At 44.2% G+C, this 21,858-nt stretch overlaps 7 protein-coding genes across 11 annotated transcripts; 4 read left to right on the top strand and 3 right to left on the bottom strand.

Moving 5' to 3' along the window:
- The first annotated feature begins 83 nt into the window (after window positions 1-83).
- Window positions 84-866, top strand: LOC6494205. Its single transcript, XM_001960716.4, has 2 exons — window positions 84-498; window positions 577-866. Exons 1-2 carry the CDS (start codon window positions 370-372, stop codon window positions 787-789), a joined length of 342 nt encoding a protein of 113 aa, XP_001960752.1. The 5' UTR covers window positions 84-369; the 3' UTR covers window positions 790-866.
- On the bottom strand, window positions 858-1,672 carry LOC6496354 (trafficking protein particle complex subunit 5). Its single transcript, XM_001960715.4, has 3 exons — window positions 1,423-1,672; window positions 1,060-1,369; window positions 858-998 (listed from the first exon to the last, which is right to left on the bottom strand). The coding sequence occupies exons 1-3, from the start codon at window positions 1,596-1,598 to the stop codon at window positions 900-902; spliced, it is 585 nt and encodes a 194-aa protein (XP_001960751.1). The 5' UTR covers window positions 1,599-1,672; the 3' UTR covers window positions 858-899.
- A 75-nt stretch (window positions 1,673-1,747) lies between these two features.
- On the bottom strand, window positions 1,748-3,420 carry LOC6496353. 2 transcript variants are annotated; one of them, XM_001960714.4, is made up of 3 exons: window positions 3,204-3,420; window positions 2,391-3,147; window positions 1,748-2,308 (listed from the first exon to the last, which is right to left on the bottom strand). In XM_001960714.4, exons 1-3 carry the CDS (start codon window positions 3,284-3,286, stop codon window positions 1,820-1,822), a joined length of 1,329 nt encoding a protein of 442 aa, XP_001960750.1. In that variant the 5' UTR covers window positions 3,287-3,420; the 3' UTR covers window positions 1,748-1,819. The 2 variants fall into 2 exon arrangements, with proteins under 2 accessions (XP_001960750.1, XP_044571571.1); XM_044715636.1 differs by having other exon boundaries at window positions 2,170-2,308; window positions 2,566-3,147.
- Window positions 3,421-5,087: 1,667 nt separating this feature from the next.
- LOC6496352 (sprouty-related, EVH1 domain-containing protein 1) lies at window positions 5,088-12,475 on the bottom strand. 3 transcript variants are annotated; one of them, XM_001960713.4, is made up of 6 exons: window positions 12,299-12,475; window positions 10,855-11,212; window positions 7,874-8,051; window positions 7,640-7,808; window positions 6,733-6,888; window positions 5,088-6,675 (listed from the first exon to the last, which is right to left on the bottom strand). In XM_001960713.4, the coding sequence occupies exons 2-6, from the start codon at window positions 10,872-10,874 to the stop codon at window positions 5,906-5,908; spliced, it is 1,293 nt and encodes a 430-aa protein (XP_001960749.3). In that variant the 5' UTR covers window positions 10,875-11,212; window positions 12,299-12,475; the 3' UTR covers window positions 5,088-5,905. The 3 variants fall into 3 exon arrangements, with proteins under 3 accessions (XP_001960749.3, XP_032306265.1, XP_044571572.1); XM_032450374.2 differs by having other exon boundaries at window positions 6,733-6,822; XM_044715637.1 differs by lacking the exons at window positions 7,640-7,808; window positions 7,874-8,051; window positions 10,855-11,212; window positions 12,299-12,475 and adding an exon at window positions 7,254-7,625.
- Window positions 12,476-12,812: 337 nt separating this feature from the next.
- On the top strand, window positions 12,813-15,502 carry LOC6494206 (eukaryotic translation initiation factor 3 subunit B). The gene is made up of 4 exons (XM_001960712.4): window positions 12,813-12,979; window positions 13,090-13,405; window positions 13,472-15,024; window positions 15,085-15,502. Exons 1-4 carry the CDS (start codon window positions 12,877-12,879, stop codon window positions 15,171-15,173), a joined length of 2,061 nt encoding a protein of 686 aa, XP_001960748.1. The 5' UTR covers window positions 12,813-12,876; the 3' UTR covers window positions 15,174-15,502.
- A 112-nt stretch (window positions 15,503-15,614) lies between these two features.
- LOC6494208 (coiled-coil and C2 domain-containing protein 2A) lies at window positions 15,615-21,186 on the top strand. 2 transcript variants are annotated; one of them, XM_001960710.4, is made up of 7 exons: window positions 15,615-17,111; window positions 17,173-18,139; window positions 18,210-18,493; window positions 18,543-19,265; window positions 19,317-19,555; window positions 20,049-20,172; window positions 20,570-21,186. In XM_001960710.4, exons 1-7 carry the CDS (start codon window positions 15,615-15,617, stop codon window positions 20,759-20,761), a joined length of 4,026 nt encoding a protein of 1,341 aa, XP_001960746.2. In that variant the 3' UTR covers window positions 20,762-21,186. The 2 variants fall into 2 exon arrangements, with proteins under 2 accessions (XP_001960746.2, XP_044571570.1); XM_044715635.1 differs by lacking the exon at window positions 20,049-20,172.
- Window positions 21,067-21,769, top strand: LOC26515006 (serine palmitoyltransferase small subunit A). The gene is made up of 2 exons (XM_014908585.3): window positions 21,067-21,312; window positions 21,544-21,769. Exons 1-2 carry the CDS (start codon window positions 21,192-21,194, stop codon window positions 21,723-21,725), a joined length of 303 nt encoding a protein of 100 aa, XP_014764071.1. The 5' UTR covers window positions 21,067-21,191; the 3' UTR covers window positions 21,726-21,769.
- Window positions 21,770-21,858: the final 89 nt, after the last annotated feature.

Below are 21,858 nucleotides of genomic sequence, written 5' to 3'. Positions count from 1 at the left end.
GTTTATATTTAAAATTTAAAACAAAGTAGATTGAAACATAACATATAAAGGATTTTATTAATGAATATTACTTTGGAAATCTTATTAGACCATACCAATTAATTTTACATACACTTCCTATGTACTCCCTTAAATAATAACTTGATATAAGAGTCTCTAAAAGTGGAATCATAATTTTTAGGCCCAATTGTAATAAATTTAAAAAATAAAATATTTCACCGGAAATGGGGAGGCGGAAAACTATCGAAAATCAATTATTTCTGTGGTATTATTTTTGGTATATACTACTATTTGTTTTTATTTTGAATACTTTCATCTGGCCACACTCCCCCTCCTATAATTTTGTTTTGGTTGTAGCTTTGGAAAAAAATGGTTTTATCAAAGGAGGAGACGGAATTCCTGAAGCGCAAGCATGAGCACACGCTTAAACTGCGCAATGAATACCTGAAGCAAAGCTCCAATCCTTTCCGTCATGCCACCGGTGAAGGAGGCACTGTGGTAAGTGCGGAAACCGAGCCGATCCTTAGGTTATGTCATCAAGACGACGAATTTCACTGAGTTTCTTACTTTTTCCAGTTCGACGCAGGATTGTCCCGCTTCCAGGCTATGCGCGTGTCAAACTATGAGCACTTCAAGCCCACTGGCAAGTCTTTCCGCACTGGTCTCTTTGCCGTGGTCCTGCCAATTGCCCTTTACGCTTGGGCCCTGAAGGCCGAACGAGACTCCCGTGAGGAGAAATACCGGACCGGCCAGGTGTCCTACAAGGATCGCCAGTTCAAGTTCATCTAAGTAATTCATCCAACTGTTACTATTCTCGTACTCTTCAATTGTAGTGGAAATTAAACGAAAATCCAAAATATTGTTAACTATTGTAAATTTTAATTGTAAGACTGCTTAAACTATTTCTCCTCCATCTGCTTGTCCCGGGCTATGACAAAGTCCTCGAACTTGACCATATAGGTTGTGCCTTTATGCCAATGGGCGGTGACTTTACAAGGCTGAAGGAAAAAAGGGTACATGTTTATAAACATATACATAAGATTCTTTTTAAATTCTTACAAATCCGCAATTTGTGAGGACCGCTTCTACAATTCCAGCTGTAAAATTGGCGCAGTTAAGAGAGCCCTTGTCCTTTGGCACACTTATGAAAGTATTGACCAAAGGATCTTTCTCTATTATGTAGTAAGTACGCTCATCGTCGTTAGCATGCTCCAGCTTCTCTGCCTCTTTGCCAAATAGATTTTTCCACACAGTGGTCTTGACGAAGAGAAGCATCTGGGTGAGCTTAGTCTCCCGCTTGGAGCTGCGCTCTCTCACAAAATACAGGTCTATTATGCGAGTGCCAACATCCTGACCAAGATCGTGTAGCCTAAAAATATTAAATTATTAACCGATTTAGTGAAAAACGTATATACACTTCACCTAGTTTGCAATTCTGGCACTGTAAACACCCGACTTTGGGAGTACTGGACAATTTCACTAAAGAGCAGCGCCACGATACTCTGAGACACCTCGGTTTTGCCCTTGGACAGTGGTCGGTCGAGTATATTACTGCGGGGCCTCATTGATGAGATTTTAAGAGCTTCCAGTTTCTCCATTTTCAAGTTTTCTATTTTATGCAAACAAAGCAGGCGAATGAAAGAAAAACATGAACATATGATTGCTGACAACAGTGTAACCAGCTGCCTTTAAAAAATACTGATCTTGGTATTTTATAACCGCCAAATTTAAACCAAAAGCTTTACATTTTCCAAACATTTAATTTATAATTTTTATTCGTTTTTTGTTGTTTTATATAGTAACTCATTAAAGTAACTCATTAAACTTTAGGGGTTCGCTTTAAGTTGCAGCACTTGTCCATTTTCTTGGGGTCAAGCATTTCCACCCTGTCCCAGTGATCATTGCAACTTTTTTGGATATCACTAAGATATTCCTCAAACTTTTCATAACAAATTTCTCTTGTATTCGGGCAACCGACGTAGTGAAAATAGTTGCACGTTTTATCGCAAATCCAATGGCGTTGCTCTACTCCGGTACGCATAAAAATATTTCCTGTAGTATCGCTCAGACCCGCAATCTTCTCCTCGTACATCCTAGAGGTAATGCTGGCGATAGATTCGTTGATTTCGGAATCATATTCATCTATGTCGATCAATTCGGTTACATAAGGATTAGTCTCATCCCGGCGCACATAGAGGAGATACCAGAGCGGCATAAGTCTGAAACGAATACAAGGCAAGATCCTTAGGGCGTACTCACTGCGTTCTTTCCAATCATAAGACATCCAACGAATAGCTATAAACAGCACCTAAAAGAAGTATAAAATGAATACAATTATTTTAAGATCAAATACGAGTAAAATCATTAAATAAATAGGGACCCTATCCCACCTCAACTTCGGTGTTCACGCAAATGCCACTCGAACTGAGGAGATAAACTAAATGACTTATAGGGATATTCAAGAAATCACTAGAGGCCACAAAGGTCAGTAGGAATTTATGGATCCTGGTCAGCATTATATTTCGGACTACATCCAAGGCAGGATGATATAGGGTCTCCACATACAAAATGCAAGCAGTGTCCTCTTGGAAGCAATTGGAATCATCAAAATATTTCCAACAATGGGTCAGGAGATCATCAATCCTTAGGTAAGTGGCTGCTACAAAAATTTCAACAATATGGGGACGTTCCAAGTAGGGATCGTCACTCAGCATCCATTTGTAGATAAGCATAAAAGCCTTCTGGGTGACCCGGTCCTCGGGTAGAGTTAGTAGCAGCGGAATATCCTCCAGGCGCATGAAAAAATCGGAAAAAACTTGAAGTACAATCAGGTGACAGTTGAAATACATCTTGTTTATATCTATCTGGACAGTGGTTTTCTGGTGCGACTCTATAATATAACGTAGAATCGAGGATAGCTGATCTTTGGGAGGCTGGGCCATCTTAAGCCATCCCCGTACATCCTCGAAATTGTGGCCAAAATCGAATAGGGATCGGTTCAGGGGCCGTATCACTTCAAAGCCTTCTGTTGACATACTCTTGAAGACTCGATGCAGTTCCAATTCCTCGGCTTTGGATACCAAGCGTGTCACAGCTCCCAGCTCATTGTCCGAACCGGAGGGGTCATCTTTTCCATTGAACTTAGGACTGTGTGGAGGAGAATGTGGTTACCATGCAGGATTAGGAAGTCTGGGAGTACCCACTTGGTGAAGAGCACACTGCAGGTCAGCTCCTGCTTGCGGTTTCCCTTCTTCCGGGGAGATTGAATTTTCATCAGCTCGTCCATATCGAAAGTGTTTTCTTGAAATAGCTTTTATACCTTCTAGATAATATATACTATACTTGACAATGAACGAAGCTGACTGAAATGTAGATAGACGTCTCATCCAAGAGTGAAGTTTCAAAGCCATCTATGCAAATTGAATGTATTGTTTATTAAATTTTGTTTTATTGTTGGTATCTTTTTGTTTTGTTCACATTTTCAAATACATTTATATGAATAAATATATTATTTATATTACTTTTTTTGGTTGCATTAACCGTTTCTGTAATGACACCTTTCATCTATTTTCCATTTAATATGAGTATATGCGACTATTTCTCGTTTAATGGGAATTATTTTGGTTTCCTTCGATGTGAAATAATAAAAGAAACTTCAAAAAGTGAACTGTATTTTTGCTAAAGTAATAATTCTGCCATTGAGCTAGTTTTTATTTTTTTTATTATTTGAGTGTGAGTGTGAGGACGATTGTAAAATTAGTTAGCTATTTTTCGGTTGAGTAAGCGTTTAAATTAAAAATATAAAACGTAAGTGTAAATTATAGATAAATATTTAACATTTTGTACTTCTTGTTGTTGAGTTTTTGTTTCAATTTGTTCGGTTTTCGATTCTACCTTTTTATAATTTCAACTTTTCAATTATCTGTAGTCCAACATTGATGTTCGTTACTTGTCTTGGCGTTTTTTTCATTTTTTTTAGCTGTGGTTGGTTTCAACTTTCCTTCAGAATTTTTGCACATTTACTAACAATTGCCGCATTTAGTTAATTTTTACAATATTAATGTTGCTTTAATGTGTTTTTTTTTTGCACAACCTTTGCTTATTTTTTTTTAATAAATAATGCATATTTATTATTTGTTTTAGTTTTTTTGTGAAGTTCTCTTTCATGTTTTTGTTTTTTTGTTTTTTTTCTCACTGACTTAGTACAACAATAATTATATAGTAAGAAATAAATTAATGTTTTTTATTACTTTATATATATATATATAGCTGCATACATGAGTTTGTTGATTTTGTTTGAAAACACTTAAATTGTTTTTATTTTATTTATAGCCCCTTGCTCAAAATACCTTTACTTTTGGCCATTTTATAAACCGCCATAATGTTTAGCATTTTACTAAAAATTACAAATTGTTTCGCTATCTAGGCGTACTTTATTTGCAAAAGAATTCGCGGCGTGCACTGCTGCAGTCCCTGACGATTCGTTTGCTCATTTTTTCATAATTTTTAATTGGTTTTTCCTTTTTATCTGTGGCTTATAAACAAGGCTTACAAATCATACGTTCTGAGTGCTTGGCAAAAGAAATATTTTGAGTCTTCATGAGCCCTAAGAAGAGACAAAAACATCCTTTTTATAAAGGCGAAACAATCTTTTATAATTATTTGATAATTAAAGCTGGTTTAAGTAACGTTTCATGAGCGTCCTGAACGGCACAACGAACTGAGCCCTGCCGCCGAGTCTTTTGCCAGATGAGTCGAATACAACTTGTAATTCTTTTCAGGTTCAGAGGTTCGTCTCCGACAGCTGTGTCTCCCAACAACAACTGTCCTTCCATACTTTCATTTGTTTTTTAATTCATTTGCGCATCAGGTTGCCGTTGGTTTGAACTTTTAGTGTGAGTTTTGAGCGCGTGACATTGATAATCAAATTGGAATCGCGCTGAGAAAATCGCATTTAAATATATATGTTTGTTTAGATCTCGTTTTGCCGCCTTTGCCTCGGCTTTTTTAATACTGTTCTCCAATTTCGAATTGTAAACAAGCAAGTGTAAGTAGCGAAAAACACTAAAAAACTAAAAACTAAAACAAACATTTTATAAAATAATTGATTTCCAAAAAAATTGTTACATTTACGGATAAAAACAAATAGCCCGTTTTTACAAAACTATAATTAAGCGAAAGCACTAAACATAAATTACAATTTATAAATTATATATATAAAATAGATGCGTAATTCTTCCTGCTCTTTTTGTATTTACAATAAATTATGGCAATTCAAATGGAGTATACCGAAATTATAATAAAAGCGAATCGGAGTCTTTATCTTCACGACCCGATTCCCCTGCTGAGCTAATATTATTCGAGAATCTTCTTCAGCCTACAAACTTTGTTTTCAAAGTTTTGGAAATGTGGAATTTTTCAAAAACAGATAATTGTCGAGAAATAAAGGGTTGTCTGCCATCAACCGATAGCTTTCATCCATTTCCAATTCCAAACACACATCTTTGTACAAATAGTTTACGTTTAAGAGAGAAACTCAGCCAAGGAACCGGTCCGCAAAAATATACCCCAAAACAGTCACATTTCACAAACCCTAGAACAGCAAGCGTCCGTAGTCGTTCTGGGCGGCCTTTCGCCCAGTCGGTTGCATTAAATACGGAGGAATTTGCTCCTGCGGAGCGCCCCAGCTGTGCGACAGCTCCCAGTTGTAGAAATGGCGCTGAGACTGAGACTGGGACGGCAGATGCTGGGTTTGCTTCTGCTTGGATCCCCACAGTGGACGCTTGGCGCTGTTTATGCTCTGGTCATGGTGTTGTTGCTGCTGGTGTTGGTGGTGGTAGTATTGGAATTCGCTTCTGGGCCTGGGGTCGTCATCGTGCTGTCCTTGCAAGCGGGCCTCCAAATGTCAGACATGCGGCTTGTGCTGCCCGCCGCAGAGTCCGCAGTGGATGCCCGCCCAGTGGCAGGCGCGGAGCGGCGGATAGCACCACAGGCAGGGCACGAACAGCGAGAGGAGGGCCAGGCCCAGCCAGCGCTTGCTGCAGCCGGCCTCACTGGCACTGCAATCGCACGGATGCTGGGCCGTCTCGCCCTCGGCATCGCTCATACAGTGATAGATCATGCAGCGGGCGCAGCCCATCCCCGAGACGCACTCATAGCCGCTGCGGAATGGATCCGGAGCGTATTCGCAGGCACCGCGCCGATTAAAGTCCTCGCTGTACAGCTCGTGGCAGTAGCGGCAACGCAGGCGCGTCTCCTTCTTCAGGATGTCCGATACGTTCGGCTTGTGCAAAGGTTTTCCGCCGCTGCCAACGCCACCGGCTCCAGTTCCGCCGCCCGCCACCGTCTGTGCTGCTGCCATGGCCTGGGCCGCCTCCAAAGCGTTTCGTTTCTTCAGTGCGCTGATAGATTCCCGTCGAGCGTTGAGTACCTGCGCCCCCACTGGCTGATCCACCACCGGATAGTTGTAGTCATGATGGACTGCTGTCAATGTTACGTACGAGTAGTTCTCACTGGCCGCGATTTGGGCGGCGGCCGCTGGCGAGGGAGCTGCCGATGCGGGCGGGGCGTCTGGTGGCGTTGTGGTGGCCGATGTTTTGTCCGTGGATATGTAGTGAATGGGCGGCGCGGGCAGCTTCTCCGAGTCGGAGTTGCTGTGACGGTCGCTGACGCTCTCTGTAAGTATCAATATTACATTATCTTTTCTCGAAATTTGTATAAAAATATACGTACTGTGACTTTTCTCGCTGCCCTCGGGGCTTGAATGGATTTTTTGTAAACTCTCGCTCTCCACAGGTAAGTCCAGGGTCATGAATACATCATCTTCGCCAACCGAATCATATTTGGTCAGCGGGGGGCATATAATGGTAGGATTCGATTTGGCAAGTCCTGTTTGGAAGTATTGCAAAAATAAGAAGAATATAACGCTTAGTAAGCGAATATTAAAGGACTCTTTTAAGCAACAAGAACACATCAGTATCAGAAAGGCGCAAAGCAAAGAATATACAAAGTTTCAAAGATAGATAGTGATAGTTTAGAGAGCATAAATCAATATATTTTTAGGTGTAAACTAGGAAACAGAAAGTAGCTTGTTGAAAGGTCACCTACAGTTGTGGACTAGACTACACTATTTCTCGAATACGTGTGCTGGAAATCTTGAAGTGCCAGCGGAACTTGTGAGTCAAAGTCATTCCTTCAAAGCAAACAGCACACATAGACTAGTTAAGAGTACGGAAGCCTCGTGGAACACTTACCAATTCGTTTAAAATGATAGATTTAATTGTTTGGTTGATTTGTTTGGTTTTTGAAACAAATTTGCAATAATCCAATGTGATTGTGTGTGGTTGTTTTTGGATATTTGTTTTGTTTTTGTGGCAAAAGTTGAGCATAAGACATACGAAAAGATATAATATATATTAGTTAACAAAAGCGAATGCCGAGGGCAGTAGCAATAAAGTAGTTTGGAAGTAAGAAAGGATAGATTTCATTTTTTGTTTGGTAAGAGGTGAGAGGAGGAGTTTAAATTTGAATTTGTTCGCAAAATGAAAGCAGAAAGCAGAGAGATATAGATGGGAGCAAGCCGTTCATGCAACTAGAAATTAGAGAGGATGGAGCCGGGGCGACCAGGACTGGGTTTTACCATCGATCAGCTCGTTGTAGGCGCGCAGGACACCCTTGTCGAAGGCTCGCGCGTCGGCGGCCGTTTGAAAAGTGAGCCCGTTCCGCTGCTTCCCTGCGCGCCAATGATGAAATGTGGGCATTACTTTGTAATACTTCAGATCACGATTGATCACACAGCTCAAGATTACCTGTAAGTATTACAAAATTATTAAAACACTGTCCTTTATTAGCATATATAGTAGAGAGTACTTACGCTCTGATCGGATATCCTTTGTCCATAGATGATGTAGTCATGACCCGATGCCAGTGGGGATAGCCTAGCCCGCTTCCGGATGGAAACGTTGGCCAGACCACCCCCGGCCAGCGGAAGCCAGCCCTCGGTGCTCTCGTCTCTGGTCATTACCTGTGCGCGTACTGTAACTAAGAAGTCGCTGCAATAGATAAAAATTAAATATTAATATAAGTGTTTATGTTCGATCAGTAACTATAAGTAATCTCCCTAAGAAACACCTGCTGGATCTGCGTTTAAGACTCAGTTTTTTGTAGGAAACCGTAGCCATTGTGTAATCGCCAATGTTTCTTAACGAATGTATCCTCGACAGAGCTTATTACCTCTATATCTTCGCTGGGATGACCTAAAAGTGCCACTAATTTGGATAATTCAATTTTTTGGCCAAGGAAGCCGTAGCAAGGATGGCAGTTCAGTGAGCCACCTGCTGACTACTTTCAGGGCTGACTGATTCATCCAACTGAAAACTGAAAGCCAGTGGCCACTAAAAATAGCTGCAGGTCCTTCGGTTTAAAAATACAAATGCCATGCACTTAAAAAAATACTATTAAATAGTTATTTAAGACATCAACAAGTGGTATTCTTAAAGTATCCTTTTCTCAAAGTGTAGAAAGTGTGAAAAATGATATAGAACTTCCGGCTGGGGCGGGATTGTATTCATTCTTGAAAATGGTAAACGGGTCGCAACTCCAGTAGTTCTGGGATAAGGCACTCTCCTCCGCCTTATGAATGAGGGTCACCGATGGAGTTTAGCGACCTGCGCACAACTTTGAATAAATTGTGTCGCTGTCGCTTTCGGTGTCGTGTGGCTTGAATAAAGTTAGAGTTCCCGGGCAAATGGGGTTACTGAATGAAAAAAGCTCAAAAAGGGAGTTTCAAACTCCATTCTTGGTGTGCATTGAGGATTTATGTATGTGCGTGTGTATAGATGGGGGAGGAGATGAGGGGGATAGATACACATGCTTGTCCTAGTTTTTCCTGGGCTTTACAGAATGAATATTGTCGCGCGACGTCACTGTGGAGGGCGACTATAGAAGCCAGGACATGTCAAGGACTGCGGTGGCCATGCTTTTCAAATAATTTTCATTCAGCTACGTCAGCTAGTCAAGGATTTTGGGGGCCAGTGTGAATGAAAGGAAACTATCCCAGGGCCAAAAGGGTTTTCATTGAGAGAATGGGAGGACAACCTGGTCGTCAGCCAAAGCACACTTTTCGTCCTTAAAGACCTGGGTGTAGGCTGGAAAAAAAAAACACTAAAATAGAAAACACAAACTCCCTCAAACATAAAAATAATACAAACATACACATATAGATGTTAAAAAATCTAGAAGAGCCTGCCTCAAGCCGAAACTAAAAGTCTATCAATATTTGGAAGCTCTCTTTCAAAGGACATCAGCGCATGCGTGGGAAAAGGGAGAGAGCTGGAGTCCTTCTGCTTGTCTGTCTGTGTGTGAGTGTGTGGGAGCTCTAGCTAGGTATGATCTGGACCTGGTTTAGACCCAACTAACTAACTGGTTTTCTAGCCAACATTCATTGAGGTGCCAGTCCGACTTGGTAGTACTGCCCGGTTGATGCTCGGCTTCCCTCCGACTTTGTTGCCAACTGAATGGCTTAAATACTCCCACACACAAACACACACACACACCCACTCGCAAAAGGTGGCTTCTGCAGCAGAAACCAGAAAAAGATGAATGAACAACGGGGCTCTGGCTCTCTGGTGGGGCCTGTGTGTCGGGGTGTGTGTGTGTGTGTGTATTGGCCATCGTTGGTGTTGTGTTGCAAGCCCACACAATAGACTGAGAGGCAACAACAACAACAGTATGAGCCACAACAACAAAAGTTCCAATACACAACTCCCCGTTAAATGACCACATAGTTGTGATAGCCCCCCCGAAGCCATGCCCTGGCTAGCATATATTTGCATATCAACCGTGTCGCGTGGACATGATGTTCCCATTTACAGTTACCTATTTACATACTTTTATAAAAAAAATATAAAAAAAACACTTAAAAATAAGATAGAATCTTGTTTCCGCTGGAACTCAGCAAAAAAAACAAGACAGGGTGTTCTAAAGGTTTAAAATAAGTCTTAAAATTAAATCATAATTATTATAATAAAAACTTAAAATTATATACAAATTTCTTAACTATTTTAATCATAATTTATAGATATTTAAGACTAATATTTCCTCTAAAAACGACACCCCTTTTAAGGCAGCTATCAATTTATTATAGAAAGCAAATAAATAGCAAGGCATGAATGAAAACTATAAGAACCTTGGGGTGCTTATGTTTTTTTTTTTTCTTGTTGCGCAGGCCCCCCCTTCTCGCTACTACCCCTGTTGTAAATACTAAAAAGAAAACAACAAACGGACAAACACAAAAATGACATCATTTTCGAATAGAATTTAAAGAGCTAGAAGAGGAGCAGCAGAGGAACAGCACCAGGCCAGGCCAGGCCAGGCCATGCCATGCCAGTAGTCGTAACAACGGCAATTATTGGACCCTGAAGCGAAGAAACCGCACATGGGGGCGTTCCATTTCATTCATTAAAAGTGTCGACAGACAATGTGGAGACTTTATTTTCGCTAGACAGTGACTCACTCACTGACGGCTTCTTGCTTCCTTCAATCATTCATTCATTGAATTTCATTTCATTGAATGCAGGGGAAGAATAAACTATCAGCTTGTCGGTTCAATTAATAGGCGTTTCATTGGCTGTCGAGGGCAGCTGCTATCAATTGGAGGCAATTAATCGAGGCACGCAAGTCACTAAGTGATCATATAGGCCTCAAAAGCTGATCCTTTCTACTATAACTGAGACTTTTCTTTAAGATTCTTCTGCTTCTGATACTTCTTGTCTTTAAAATCACTTAAAAAATCAAAAGAAATCAATTATTTATCTTGATCTTAATCCAAAAATGTATCTCAAAGATACCACTTACCTTTCATGTCCTTCTGTCATGGTTCGTTATCAGAAAGATTCTAATATAGCAGCGTATAGTGTCGGTGTTGTTGTTGTTGGTGGCGAAATACACCATGATTAAAGCATAAAGACATTCAGAGCTGCTGCTGCACAAACGTTCCACAAAAAAAGGATACCAAGGATAACAACAACACCAACAACAACTATGACAGCAACAAAAAATCAGCAGCAGTTGCAAGTAGTTTTTTTTGGTTATAGATGTAATATGTAGTATTGGCTGGCTCCTCCTCCTCCTCCTCCTCGATGTTCTGTCGGATCCTACTTGATTATTTTGGCACAAAGTCGGGTCTTGCGACAGTTTCCGGTTTATTCATTCACTAGATTTGGTTAGAGGGTGAAAGGGAGGGGATAAATAATTAATTGTTGTTGTTGATGATGAGAGCTTTCTATTTGGTTTTTGTGTTTTTCGATTATTATTTCTTGGTGTGGCAGCGAGAATCACTTTTACTTTCCCAAATACACAAACAGGGGGCCACTTATGTGGGCGTGTAGACAAACACAGTGGAAAACTCCACAAGCACACACACATTCGCACACTCGCACACACTCACGCACACACTTTTCCAAGCAACAAAAGATGTAACAAGCCGTCGGAGCACCAAAAGCTGAGCAGAGAGAGGCTCAAAACGGGAGTCTGTACCGTTATTAACAATCGAAATCACTGGAAAACCTTATTTTTCATGTCCTTTATGATTTTTAATTGTTTTAACTTATTATTTCCCTGGCAGCACTGACTTTTGTTAACAGAAAATTGGCAAAAGTGAAAACTCATTCATACATTTCCACATCAAGGCTAGGCGCCCAGCTCTCTCTATCTCTCTCTCCCAAAAGCCCACCCACTCGCTCTCCTGCCAGACTCTCTCTCAGACTGGCTCTCTGCAACTTTTCTGCGGCCTTGCGCAGAAAGTTTTTTGGGCGATTTTCTCCATGTGTGTATTCGCCTATGCTGCTGCTTTCTGTTGCTGTTGCTGCCTATTACATATTTCATATTTACATACACATATACATACATGCATGCGAAAATACTGCATAGAGCTATAGAAAATTTTCACAGATTTTTTCGTCCGATTGGTAATTTGTTTACCGCACCAGTCCCGCAACATGCACTTTATGCACTGCCCTTTGCACTTGCACCTGCATTTTGGCGCAGGTGTGTGCGTTCTTTGCTTGCAAAAGGGGATAGAGAATAGGGGAGGAGGTAAATGGGGAGCAGTCGCTTGGAGTCTCTTTTTCTGCCTTCGAAATATGTAACTTGGAAATATGTACTTTGTTTAATTATTGCGCACACACGCACACTTCTTCACACATACACACACGCCAGGGCAGACGCAATTCGTGGGCAACGAAAAACGAATTTCCCAGTCAACTACCGACACCCTCACATCGCGTTTTGTTTCATTTACTTGTGCTGCTTGCGCGCCGTATCTGCAACAATTGTGCGGTCTTCGATGGGCGTTTTAACACATTACAGATATTTTCACAATTTTCCTCTAATTGCGCCGTTTGTGCCAGTGTGACCGAACTTGCAAATGCTGCAAACAGTTTGATGTATCCCGATAGACTTGATTCGTTTCTATCAAATCACCCTGTGTACATTTTTCCTCTATTTTTAATAAATTAAATATTTTTTAAATTATATTTTGAATTCTATTATTATCTTTTGGAAACTATTTAGGAGAATAAATGTCCAAAACAAAGTTCAAAGAAACCATTGCAATTATTAAGCTTCAACTATCGATAACAAATATAACATTTTAAATGAAACTTAGTTAACATATTTAATAATCATAAATTAAATATATAGTAAAAACTTGAAATAAACATTAAAAAACATTTTTAAAACATCTATCGCAGCAGCCAAAAACACGGCCATACAGTTATCGATATTTTGATAGTTTGTTATATTTTAGACAACCCTACTTTCTTTTTCACTTTGTGCGTGTGTGTTTGATGACGGAAATTTGCAAATAGATCGCTGAAAATGGCCAAAAAGCACGCGGGCGCCGACGCCAACGACAGCGACTATAATGAAGAACCAAACTTCGAGGATCCTCCCGGCTTTGTGGACACCATCAGCGATGAAGGTGAGTTTGGTGGCTGCCAGCGCATCACACGCGGAAATCTAACCTCACTTTGCGGTGTGGGCTGCGGCTTTGCATAGAAACATTCATTTAATCGCGAAATGCACTTACAGATCTGCTCGGCGACATGCTGGCCCAACGCCCCTCGGAGGCGGATGGCGTAGAAAGCGTTGTGGTGGTGGATAACATCCCCAAGGTGGAGCCGGTGCGCCTGGAGAAACTCAAGTCCGTGATCAACAAGCTTTTCTCTCACTGCGGTGACATTGTCAACGTAGTCTATCCCGTTGACGAGGAGGGCAAGACCAAGGGCTACGCCTTCATGGAGTACAAGCACGCCAGCCAGGCCGAGGATGCTGTCAAGAAGCTGAACAACCACCGTCTGGACAAGAACCACACGTTTGCTGTCAACCTGTTTACTGATTTTCAAAAGTAAGTTCTACAGGGATGTCGTATGAAACAGCTGTACTAATATCATTCCATTTCTTTATTGTATAGGTACGAGAACATCCCTGAAAAGTGGGAGCCTCCAACCATTCAGACCTTCAAAGTACAAAGCGACTTGTACAACTTCATCAACGATCCCGATGCATACGATCAATACTGCGTTGCCGCTGAGACCGCCCCGAACTGCGTGCAGGTGGGCTTCTGGCAAAACACCCTGCCTGAGCCGAGTGAGCTGGAGACCCGCGAACGCTTCACCGACACCTTCGTCAAGTGGTCGCCTTTGGGAACTTATGTGGTCACGTTCCACAAGCCAGGTGTAGCCATCTGGGGCGGCAGCAACTTCCAGAAGATCCAGAAGTTCCCCCATCCCGGCACCCAGTTCGTGGAATTCTCGCCCTGCGAAAATTATCTGGTCACCTACGGACCCACGCCTACGGGACAGAAGATCATAATCTGGGACATCCGCACTGGAGCCGAGAAGCGTTCGTTCGTCGCCGACGGTATGTCGGTGCTGTCCATGTTCCGCTGGTCGCACGATGACAAGTTTGTTGCCCGAATGGGTGAGAACTCGATTCACATCTACGAGACGCCCTCGTTCTACCTGCTCGACTTGAAATCTATCAAGATTCCCGGCATCCGCGGATTCTCGTGGTCCCCTACGGACAACGTTATCGCTTACTGGGTGGAAGAGCAGAACCAGATTCCCGCCCGTGTCACCCTGATGGAGATCCCCAAGAAGCGCGAGATCCGTAACAAGAACCTGTTCCACGTGGCCGACTGCAAGCTGCACTGGCAAAAGTCTGGTGACTATCTCTGCGTCAAGGTGGACCGCTACTCCAAGCTGAAGAAGGACAAGAAGGAGTTGGACGTGAAGTTCCTGGGCATGTTCTACAACTTTGAAATCTTCCACATGCGCGAGAAGGAGATCCCTGTCGACTCGGTGGAGATCCGCGAGCTGATCCTTGCCTTCGCCTGGGAGCCAATCGGCAACAAGTTCTCCATTATCCACGGCGAACCCAACTCCTCCAACGTCAGCTTCTATGAGGTGAACAAGGGCGTCAAGCCCAGCCTGGTGAAGCGTCTCGAGAAGAAGTCCTGCACGCATTTGTTCTGGTCGCCGCGCGGCCAGTTTATCGTGATGGCCAACCTCACGATGGGCACCTTCGAGTTTGTGGACTCGACCAATGATTACATCATCAGCGCCTCGCCTGATCACTTCCGCGCCTCCGAAGTCGAGTGGGACCCCACTGGACGTTATGTGGTGACTGGTGTCTCTTCATGGAAGGTGAAGGAGGATACCGGTTTCAACATGTACACGTTCCAGGGCCGCATCATCAAGCGCACAATCCTCAAGAACTTCGTACAGTTCCTGTGGCGCCCACGTCCCCCTACCCTGCTGGCTGAGGAGAAGCAAAAGGAGATCAAGAAGAACCTTAAGAAGTACTACGCTGTCTTCGAGCAGAAGGATCGCCTTCGCCTTACCCGCGCCTCCAAGGAGCTGCTCGAGAAGCGCGCCCAACTGCGCGAGACCTTTATGGAATATCGCAACAAGCGCATTGCCGAATGGAAGGACCAGAAGAGTCGGCGCGTCATGCTGCGAGGGCGTAAGTGTCCTGGTTATGATTATTCCATTCGAATCTCTATTAATATTTCCTTTCCAACAGATGTGGATACAGATAACTTGGAAACCGAGGAGGTGGATGAAGAGATTGTTGAATTTTTAGTCAAGGAAGAAATAACCCTGCTGGAGTAGACGACCCCCGATCTGTCATCATACGTTTCGTGTCCGGGACGCGTCTACTAGTTCGACCTGGTTGATGCCAGGGCCTCCATCCGTTATCCAAGACAGTAGCGCGTCTGCTTTTGTACCACTCTTTGCGGATACATTGCCTATACATACAATATACGAACTATAAGTCATAAAGTAACAGCCCCGGGGAAAACAAAGAAATTTTGATAACCAACTTTAAACCGCGAACAACCTAACATCATTAATTAGCATTATCCTTCCAGTATGCTTAAAAGTAGATTTGCAATGTATTTGTATGTAAACAGCAAAAAGAAAACGAAAACAAAATAGTATTCTTGTGTTTTGTAATTTTTAGTGCCATGGCAACCACATAGTAGCCATAGTAACCCCTGACTTTAAAGTCAGAAAATATTTCATGTCCTTTTCAACTGTTTAGTCGCAAGCATGGACTCTCCGAAGAAAACCATAAAAAAGAAACGTAAAACCCAGACCACAAAGTCCTACAAAAGAAGGGAACAAGAAGTGCAGTCTCTACTCCGGGATGTGCGTATTTCTGGGCAGGAGCACGACTCGGAGGCACTCAGCTTGCAGTTCTTTCATGGGGAGGATGTTGCAGAGCAGCAGGAAAGGGAGAACGCCCAATCGGAAACCGACACTAATGGCGCCTTGGAAAGCGATGAAGAGTCGGGAGAGGAAATGACGGTGGAGCCTTCCAAGTCCTCTAATCACACCTTCATCCAAATCGATCTGCAGGACCCGCCGTTGGTGTGGAACCAGCTCTATAAGCAGCGGCACTACTACGACGAGAGCCTCCTATATCGTCCCAGTAATGTCCTGCATTTCCAGCTCCATCTGAGCGATGCTCAGCTGTCCAATGACCAGATCCGTATGCTGAATCGCTTTCAGGAGCAGGCCAAGAGCGACTTTAGTAAACTGAACTCTGACTTAGTGGCCCAGCTCAGCGATGTGAATCCTCCACAGTTCCTGATAGACGGGGAACGCTATCGCAGTGTGTGCCACAAGGAGTTCCAGAGCGTATTCTTCGAGCCCATGCCCAGGGAACTCTTTCAGGGTCTTCCCACCCGCCGGTGCCTTAAATTGAACTTGAAGCGAATTCGCTTCAGCCTTCATCCACTGCTCCTGGAGGAGCATGAGCTGGCCCAGCAACTGGAGGATCTTTATGATGTCTACAGCCAGCAGAAGAAACTGAAGATCTGCAAGAAGCTGAGGGAGGAACTGGAGATAGCCCGCCAGGTGGCGGCCAAGTTGCTTCACTCGGCCGGCCAGGACCAAACGGCGGAGGTGAAGCGTCAATTGCGGCTCACCAAGCAGCTCAGGGAGCGGTACTACGCTGAGTCCGCCACCCAGAGGAATCTCCTGAAGCGCCTGCTCCGAGAGTGGGCCAAGCTGAAGGCCCTGCGTCGTCAGCAAAGATTCCAATGCACTCGCTTCCAACTAAGCCTCCGGGTGACCCACCCTTCGGACCTCGAGGCCTCCTATTCTACTTGGCGGGAGAACTTTGAAACGGACCTTGCTGAGGTCTATCGGGAGCATCTGGAGCTGTTTTACTGCCGACGGCGTCTATGGAGCGAGGAGAACTCCAGCCGAAGGTCGACCTCCCAGACAAAGCCTCCCCGCAAGCCGCAATTCGACCGAATCATGGCTAGCTTGAGAAAGGAACACGACAAGGCTTTCAAGGATCCGGAGGAGCCATTCGTAGAAGTCATCCGCCTATACGCGGATGAGGCGTCTGCCAGGATCACGGTTCCAACTAGCCAGCAAATGCCAAAGGCTCGAAATTACTTCCTAAAGATCTTTCTGGACGATGAGATTGTGGGTCAGACCAGGAGCTATCGGCTGGAGCCGGATCTGCAGATTCCCATCAACGAATGCATCGGAGTTCTGCTGGAAAGGACATTGCCGGGAACCCTGCACATTTGGGTGGGTTCTTGTAAAAGAATCATGTTAAATGAGAATCCCTTATTGAAATTATCCTTTTCAGCTCTATGAGAAATCCACTCTGACTCCCAACAGTCGCCGCCTGGCCGAAATGACTGCTCCTTTGACCTTGAGCCGCAAGGATGAGGCCGTTCATGAGAAGCTGTCCTTTCGTACCGCGAGATCTTCCTCTCCCCAACTAGCTGGTGATGTCTATGTGAACTACGACTACCGTACCACAGAGGGAAATGGAGGAACTCAGGAAGTCCACGCTCTGGACGACGTCCAACGGCTCCCAGAGCCACTGCGGCAGAGTCTGCTGCCCCCAAAACTCCCCCCGATGCCCGAGGCGTCCAAGGAGTTCGTTACTCCCCGGCCTCCCAGTGGAAAGATCCGGAAATCTAATAGGGCACAGTCGCCGCTAATCTTCTCCGAGCAGCAGCTGCAGTTCTGTCACATCGAAGAGCTCGTGGAGAACCGGAGATTCCATTTGTTGCACTCCCGTCATCAGCAAAGGAATCTCCATACCAAGCAGCTACGTTTTGTGCCCGCCCTGGAGCACGAGATTTCGGAGATGGAGCCTCTACCCGACACCCGGGGTATAGGTTCGCTTTTGGAGCCCGGCACCTACTGGAATCCCATCGATCTGCACAAGCATCGCGGTCGCAAGTTCCTCCAGCTTCTGTACGAGGTGATCGGTAGTCAGAGTGCCCGCCGGGCGAAGGCTCTCCAGACCCCAGTGCCGCTACTGCTCCTGGCCGAGGACTCAGATCACTCCTCGGCTACCGGCTGGGCAGCTCTGTGGAGAGCTCTGGCTTCCGTGTTCAAGGGGCAACCAATAATGTTGCCAAGGGAGCCGGCGGCATGGTCTGGACATCAGCCACGGCATGATCTCTTCCAGCACTTTTGCGTGTCCCTGCATGTGGTGAGAGCCACGGGCGTGCCAGTTAGGAGTCGCCACATCCTAAACATCAACGAGCGCCGGACAAGTGCCGGTGGGGACATGTCCACCAGTTTATTTGTGACACAAAGTGCGTATTTCTTGATGAATCCTACCAAATGAGTTGATTTAATCCTGACATCCTTGACCTTTCGTTCCAGCTCTCATGTACTCGAATGTGCGTCCGTTTGTGACCCTCAGCTATGGACAACGCTTGTGCCGGAGCCGCACTGCCGAGGGCAGTAATCCCACCTGGAACGAGCAACTGCAGCTCCAGATCAGCAGCCAGTTTGGTGATCTTCGGGATGATCTCAAGATTAGTTTGTTCGACGAGCTGATCGAGCAGCAATATAGCGACGAGGCGTCCGATCTGTACCAGAGAGTCCAATGCAATTGGTTGGGCGAATTCCGGGTGCCCATCAGCAGTCTCCTGGCCAGCAGGAAGGTGGGTATTATCCATGTAATCTAATATGTAATAATCCTTTTACTTCCAGTTTGAAGGATGCATTGAGATGGCCATGCCCAAGGTCCTGGTTGGCTACAAACGTCCTTTAATCGACTCCGTCACCAACATGTCCACGGATCAGTATCCCGAGTTCAAGGAGTCGGTACATTTGTGGTTCTACCTGAGCATCGAGCCTGGCGGAGCGGATGCCTCACCACTGCAATCCAATGCTCTGGCCTGTGCCGAAAAGCCGGAGCTCCAGATCTACCTTGGGGAGAGGAAACTGGAACTGATGCAACTGCTGCCGCAACCTCAGAGGTATGTGGAGCCCCTGGTTTGCACGGCCCAGGGAAAACGAGTGTGCCTTACCCGGCTCCTGGAGTCAATACCCTTGCCGCCAGCTGTGGGTGTTGGGGAGAGTCCTTTGGAGGCAGCCTGTCGATTTGTTTCCCTCCTGAGCCAGCTGCGTAGCTATGATCCGTGCCAAGGATTCCGTGGAGTTTGGCTGGACAATCAAACCCTACTGGACAGCACCTGGTGCTCGGTGAAGGATCTCGGTGTCCTGCTGTGTAATTATATGCTTTCGTTGGGGTTGGAGTGCTGGCTAGCCCTGGGCTTGGCTTGTCCCCACGGCGAGTGCTCCTTTGTGCTCTTCCGTCAGCCCGAGACGTCCGAACTCTTCATAGTGGCTCCTGCCACAGGAAAACGATACCAGTTACAGGACGTCCATTGTCCTCTGAGGCGTCTTTTTTGTTTAGTCGGCAAGCAAAATGTAAGTCCTGATATACATCCTTTCACAAAAAATAATCACGATCCTTCGTAGATTTATTTCAACATCCAAACGGAAACCCGAGTTAGCATGACCAACTTCAATCTCCAGGATACCACCTGTTGGTTTCCACACTTCGTCCGCCGAATTCGAGCACCCCACGGCGGCGTCCAGAAGTTGGATTACATGTACAAACGGAGCCATGACCTTAACCAGCTTCAAAAGGACATAGAACGCAAGATCATGAAGAAAATCAGTGCCTGGAGAACCACTAGGAAGACTATATGGAATCGGTCAGTATCTTTTAAATTGTACATAAGGGTATAGAAAAAGACTGAGAATCAATCTAGAAATCGTTTGAGGTATTCCGCTTCAGGATCGGGTGAAAATTGGGAAAGATATAGACATTCTACTGGGCAATATAAGGATATCCTGGATTTTGCAAGGGGTTCCATCAGGAAAATTGAAAAAATATCAATGAAAAATTTTGGTCCCAGGTTTTGATGCAGAATCATGGGGAATTGAACTATAAATCGTTTGAGGATCCGTGAGATTCCTCTTAAGGATCGGTTGGAAATTGGCCAACATAGAGACATAGCAGTGGACCATAATAAAATATCCTGACGCTTGCAAGGTTCTCCCACAAAAAATTAAGAATGATTTCGATCCGACAAAGATATAGACATCTTAATGGTCCTGGGGACTATAATGTATATTGCAAATCCAAAACTCGAAGAAATATTGCAGAATCTTTACAAAATAAGAAGTTTTTCATTTACTTTGCAGAGCATTTCAACCTCGATTGTATCAGATCTTGCTGGAAATGGAGCACATAGCCACCTATTCCAGGGGCTTGTACGATGAGCCCGCGTTTAGTGAGCAGCTAGAACGAGAGTATCCCAATTATAGAGTGAGTGATTGAAATAGATAATTCCCCTAGTCTAAATGAAATTCCACCAATCACTTTGATTGACAAACTTAATCAGACGAATATTCAGAACACTATTCGAAAGAAAGTGATTGTAGTTGCACATTATTTTGTCCAAGTGTCCCGATTACAATGTAATCAGTCTGAGATAAGTGGAATAGAATAATAAATATATGAAATTATACACTGCTGGTCTAGCAAAGATATCAGAATTTCTTGATAAACTAACCCTAGAAGTGACACCACCTCTATATCGAATTTACCATTGATAACTTACTGACCATGGAAGCTATCAATGCCTCGCAATCAGAACCCACCCTCCCGATCCATCACCACCACGATCAATCACTAACCTGCACCTTGTTTCCAACCCTTTCAGTTTTATGGCTTCACCCTCAACTTTGCGTACACCAATCTGGCAGCCATTTCGGAGCGCATTCGGACGACCTGCATCCACTACAACAATCACTCGGAGGTCGAGTTCTGTGTGGCGGTGCACCTTCACGCCCACTCCAATGACGTGCTTTCCGTTTGGCTCTTTCTGCTGGCAATGGTGCCCCTGGTGGTGTGAGCCCATGCCTGAGTCATAACCAAGAGAATAAAAATCAAATGCCGGAGACAATCCCCCTACCAGGTGGGGATCCGTACTGCTCTGATAAGGCCGAAACAGTTTTCGGGTGCAGGCGTAACCCAGCGGCCGATTGATTTTTATCGCTCTCGCCTAACAGCGGCAAACAAGAAACCGAAGCCAAAATCTATTTAATTTGGTTTACAGCCGAAAAAATGTATATATATACGCATTTATAAAAAAAAAAAAAATAGAAAAAGAAAAAAAAACAAACAAAAAAATATGGTTTCTGTGATAAGAAATGACGGGGACGCAGGTACCGCACAGGTGTCTCACTTCACCCGGAGGCATGATCGGGTTAGTTCGTCGCGCACCCTGAAACAGTCGATACTTCCATAAACCCCACATCGCCTGATAGCCACCAGAGTTCAGAATGTTCCCAATGCTTTCCGAGAATTATGAAAAGTTCAAACGCTATGTGAAATGGTTATACTTTCTCTATGAACTGAACACCCAAATTGCCATATGCGAACCGTGGGAGAAGGTGTTTTGCAGTAAGTACCCTCATACTAAAAAGGTGATAAGCCATTAGCTATTTTTTTACATGTCGTTACTATGGTGTCTTCACTTTTGTCTTTGGCGCACCGATATTGGAATATCTTATCTATGCCGGTCAGTTAGGCTTGGCATTAGTCATGGAAACACGAACAGGCGACCCACTGCTAACTTTAAATTATTTAAAAATTAAATGAGCAACATCTCATCACTCCTGTTTTCTTTTTCAGATGTCCTGCTCGGCAGCTGTGTTTCTCTAATCCTATACGCCACCTTTGCCTATATTCCCGGCTACTGTCTGAGCGTTTTCCACCTGCTATGGCCTCTGACTGTGCAAAATCTCACAAGCACATGCCTAACAAATAGCGACGGTCTATGTGGCAACGAAAGTGGGACCACAGTCTTAACATAATCTTAGTCTAACTTATCTATAATAATAAATAATTTTAAATGTAACGGTCATGACGTTTGAATTTGGGCGTTTTTGGATCACTGTTCTAAAAAATATCGATAAATTTATCGATTGGCTGAGCCTAATTTTGGAA

This window comes from Drosophila ananassae, chromosome 3L, assembly GCF_017639315.1.
Source record: "Drosophila ananassae strain 14024-0371.13 chromosome 3L, ASM1763931v2, whole genome shotgun sequence".
NCBI classification, from domain to species: Eukaryota; Metazoa; Arthropoda; class Insecta; order Diptera; family Drosophilidae; genus Drosophila; species Drosophila ananassae.
Note: the sequence above shows the minus strand (reverse complement) of the source record. Positions and strands in the feature narration are given on the sequence as shown.

Bases quoted from the DNA above. Each gene is read 5' to 3' on its own strand.
- LOC6496354 (XM_001960715.4), bottom strand. From the start codon at position 1,598: ATGGAGAAACTGGAAGCTCTTAAAATCTCATCAATGAGGCCCCGCAGT. The intron at 1,370-1,422 runs GTGAAGTGTATA...TAATATTTTTAG, and splicing joins GTGCCAGAATTGCAAACTAG to GCTACACGATCTTGGTCAGG. The intron at 999-1,059 runs GTAAGAATTTAA...TTTTTCCTTCAG, and splicing joins TCCTCACAAATTGCGGATTT to CCTTGTAAAGTCACCGCCCA.
- LOC26515006 (XM_014908585.3), top strand. From the start codon at position 21,192: ATGTTCCCAATGCTTTCCGAGAATTATGAAAAGTTCAAACGCTATGTG. The intron at 21,313-21,543 runs GTAAGTACCCTC...TTTCTTTTTCAG, and splicing joins GTGGGAGAAGGTGTTTTGCA to ATGTCCTGCTCGGCAGCTGT.
- LOC6496353 (XM_001960714.4), bottom strand. From the start codon at position 3,286: ATGGACGAGCTGATGAAAATTCAATCTCCCCGGAAGAAGGGAAACCGC. The intron at 3,148-3,203 runs GTGGGTACTCCC...TCCTCCACACAG, and splicing joins TGCAGTGTGCTCTTCACCAA to TCCTAAGTTCAATGGAAAAG. The intron at 2,309-2,390 runs GTGGGATAGGGT...TACTTCTTTTAG, and splicing joins GCGTGAACACCGAAGTTGAG to GTGCTGTTTATAGCTATTCG.
- LOC6494205 (XM_001960716.4), top strand. From the start codon at position 370: ATGGTTTTATCAAAGGAGGAGACGGAATTCCTGAAGCGCAAGCATGAG. The intron at 499-576 runs GTAAGTGCGGAA...TACTTTTTCCAG, and splicing joins CCGGTGAAGGAGGCACTGTG to TTCGACGCAGGATTGTCCCG.
- LOC6494208 (XM_001960710.4), top strand. From the start codon at position 15,615: ATGGACTCTCCGAAGAAAACCATAAAAAAGAAACGTAAAACCCAGACC. The intron at 17,112-17,172 runs GTGGGTTCTTGT...TATCCTTTTCAG, and splicing joins CGGGAACCCTGCACATTTGG to CTCTATGAGAAATCCACTCT. The intron at 18,494-18,542 runs GTGGGTATTATC...TTTTACTTCCAG, and splicing joins GTCTCCTGGCCAGCAGGAAG to TTTGAAGGATGCATTGAGAT.
- LOC6494206 (XM_001960712.4), top strand. From the start codon at position 12,877: ATGGCCAAAAAGCACGCGGGCGCCGACGCCAACGACAGCGACTATAAT. The intron at 13,406-13,471 runs GTAAGTTCTACA...TTTATTGTATAG, and splicing joins CTGTTTACTGATTTTCAAAA to GTACGAGAACATCCCTGAAA. The intron at 15,025-15,084 runs GTAAGTGTCCTG...CCTTTCCAACAG, and splicing joins GCGCGTCATGCTGCGAGGGC to ATGTGGATACAGATAACTTG.
- LOC6496352 (XM_001960713.4), bottom strand. From the start codon at position 10,874: ATGACAGAAGGACATGAAAG. The intron at 7,809-7,873 runs GTAAGTACTCTC...TAATACTTACAG, and splicing joins AAAGGATATCCGATCAGAGC to GTAATCTTGAGCTGTGTGAT. The intron at 6,676-6,732 runs GTACGTATATTT...TGATACTTACAG, and splicing joins GGGCAGCGAGAAAAGTCACA to AGAGCGTCAGCGACCGTCAC.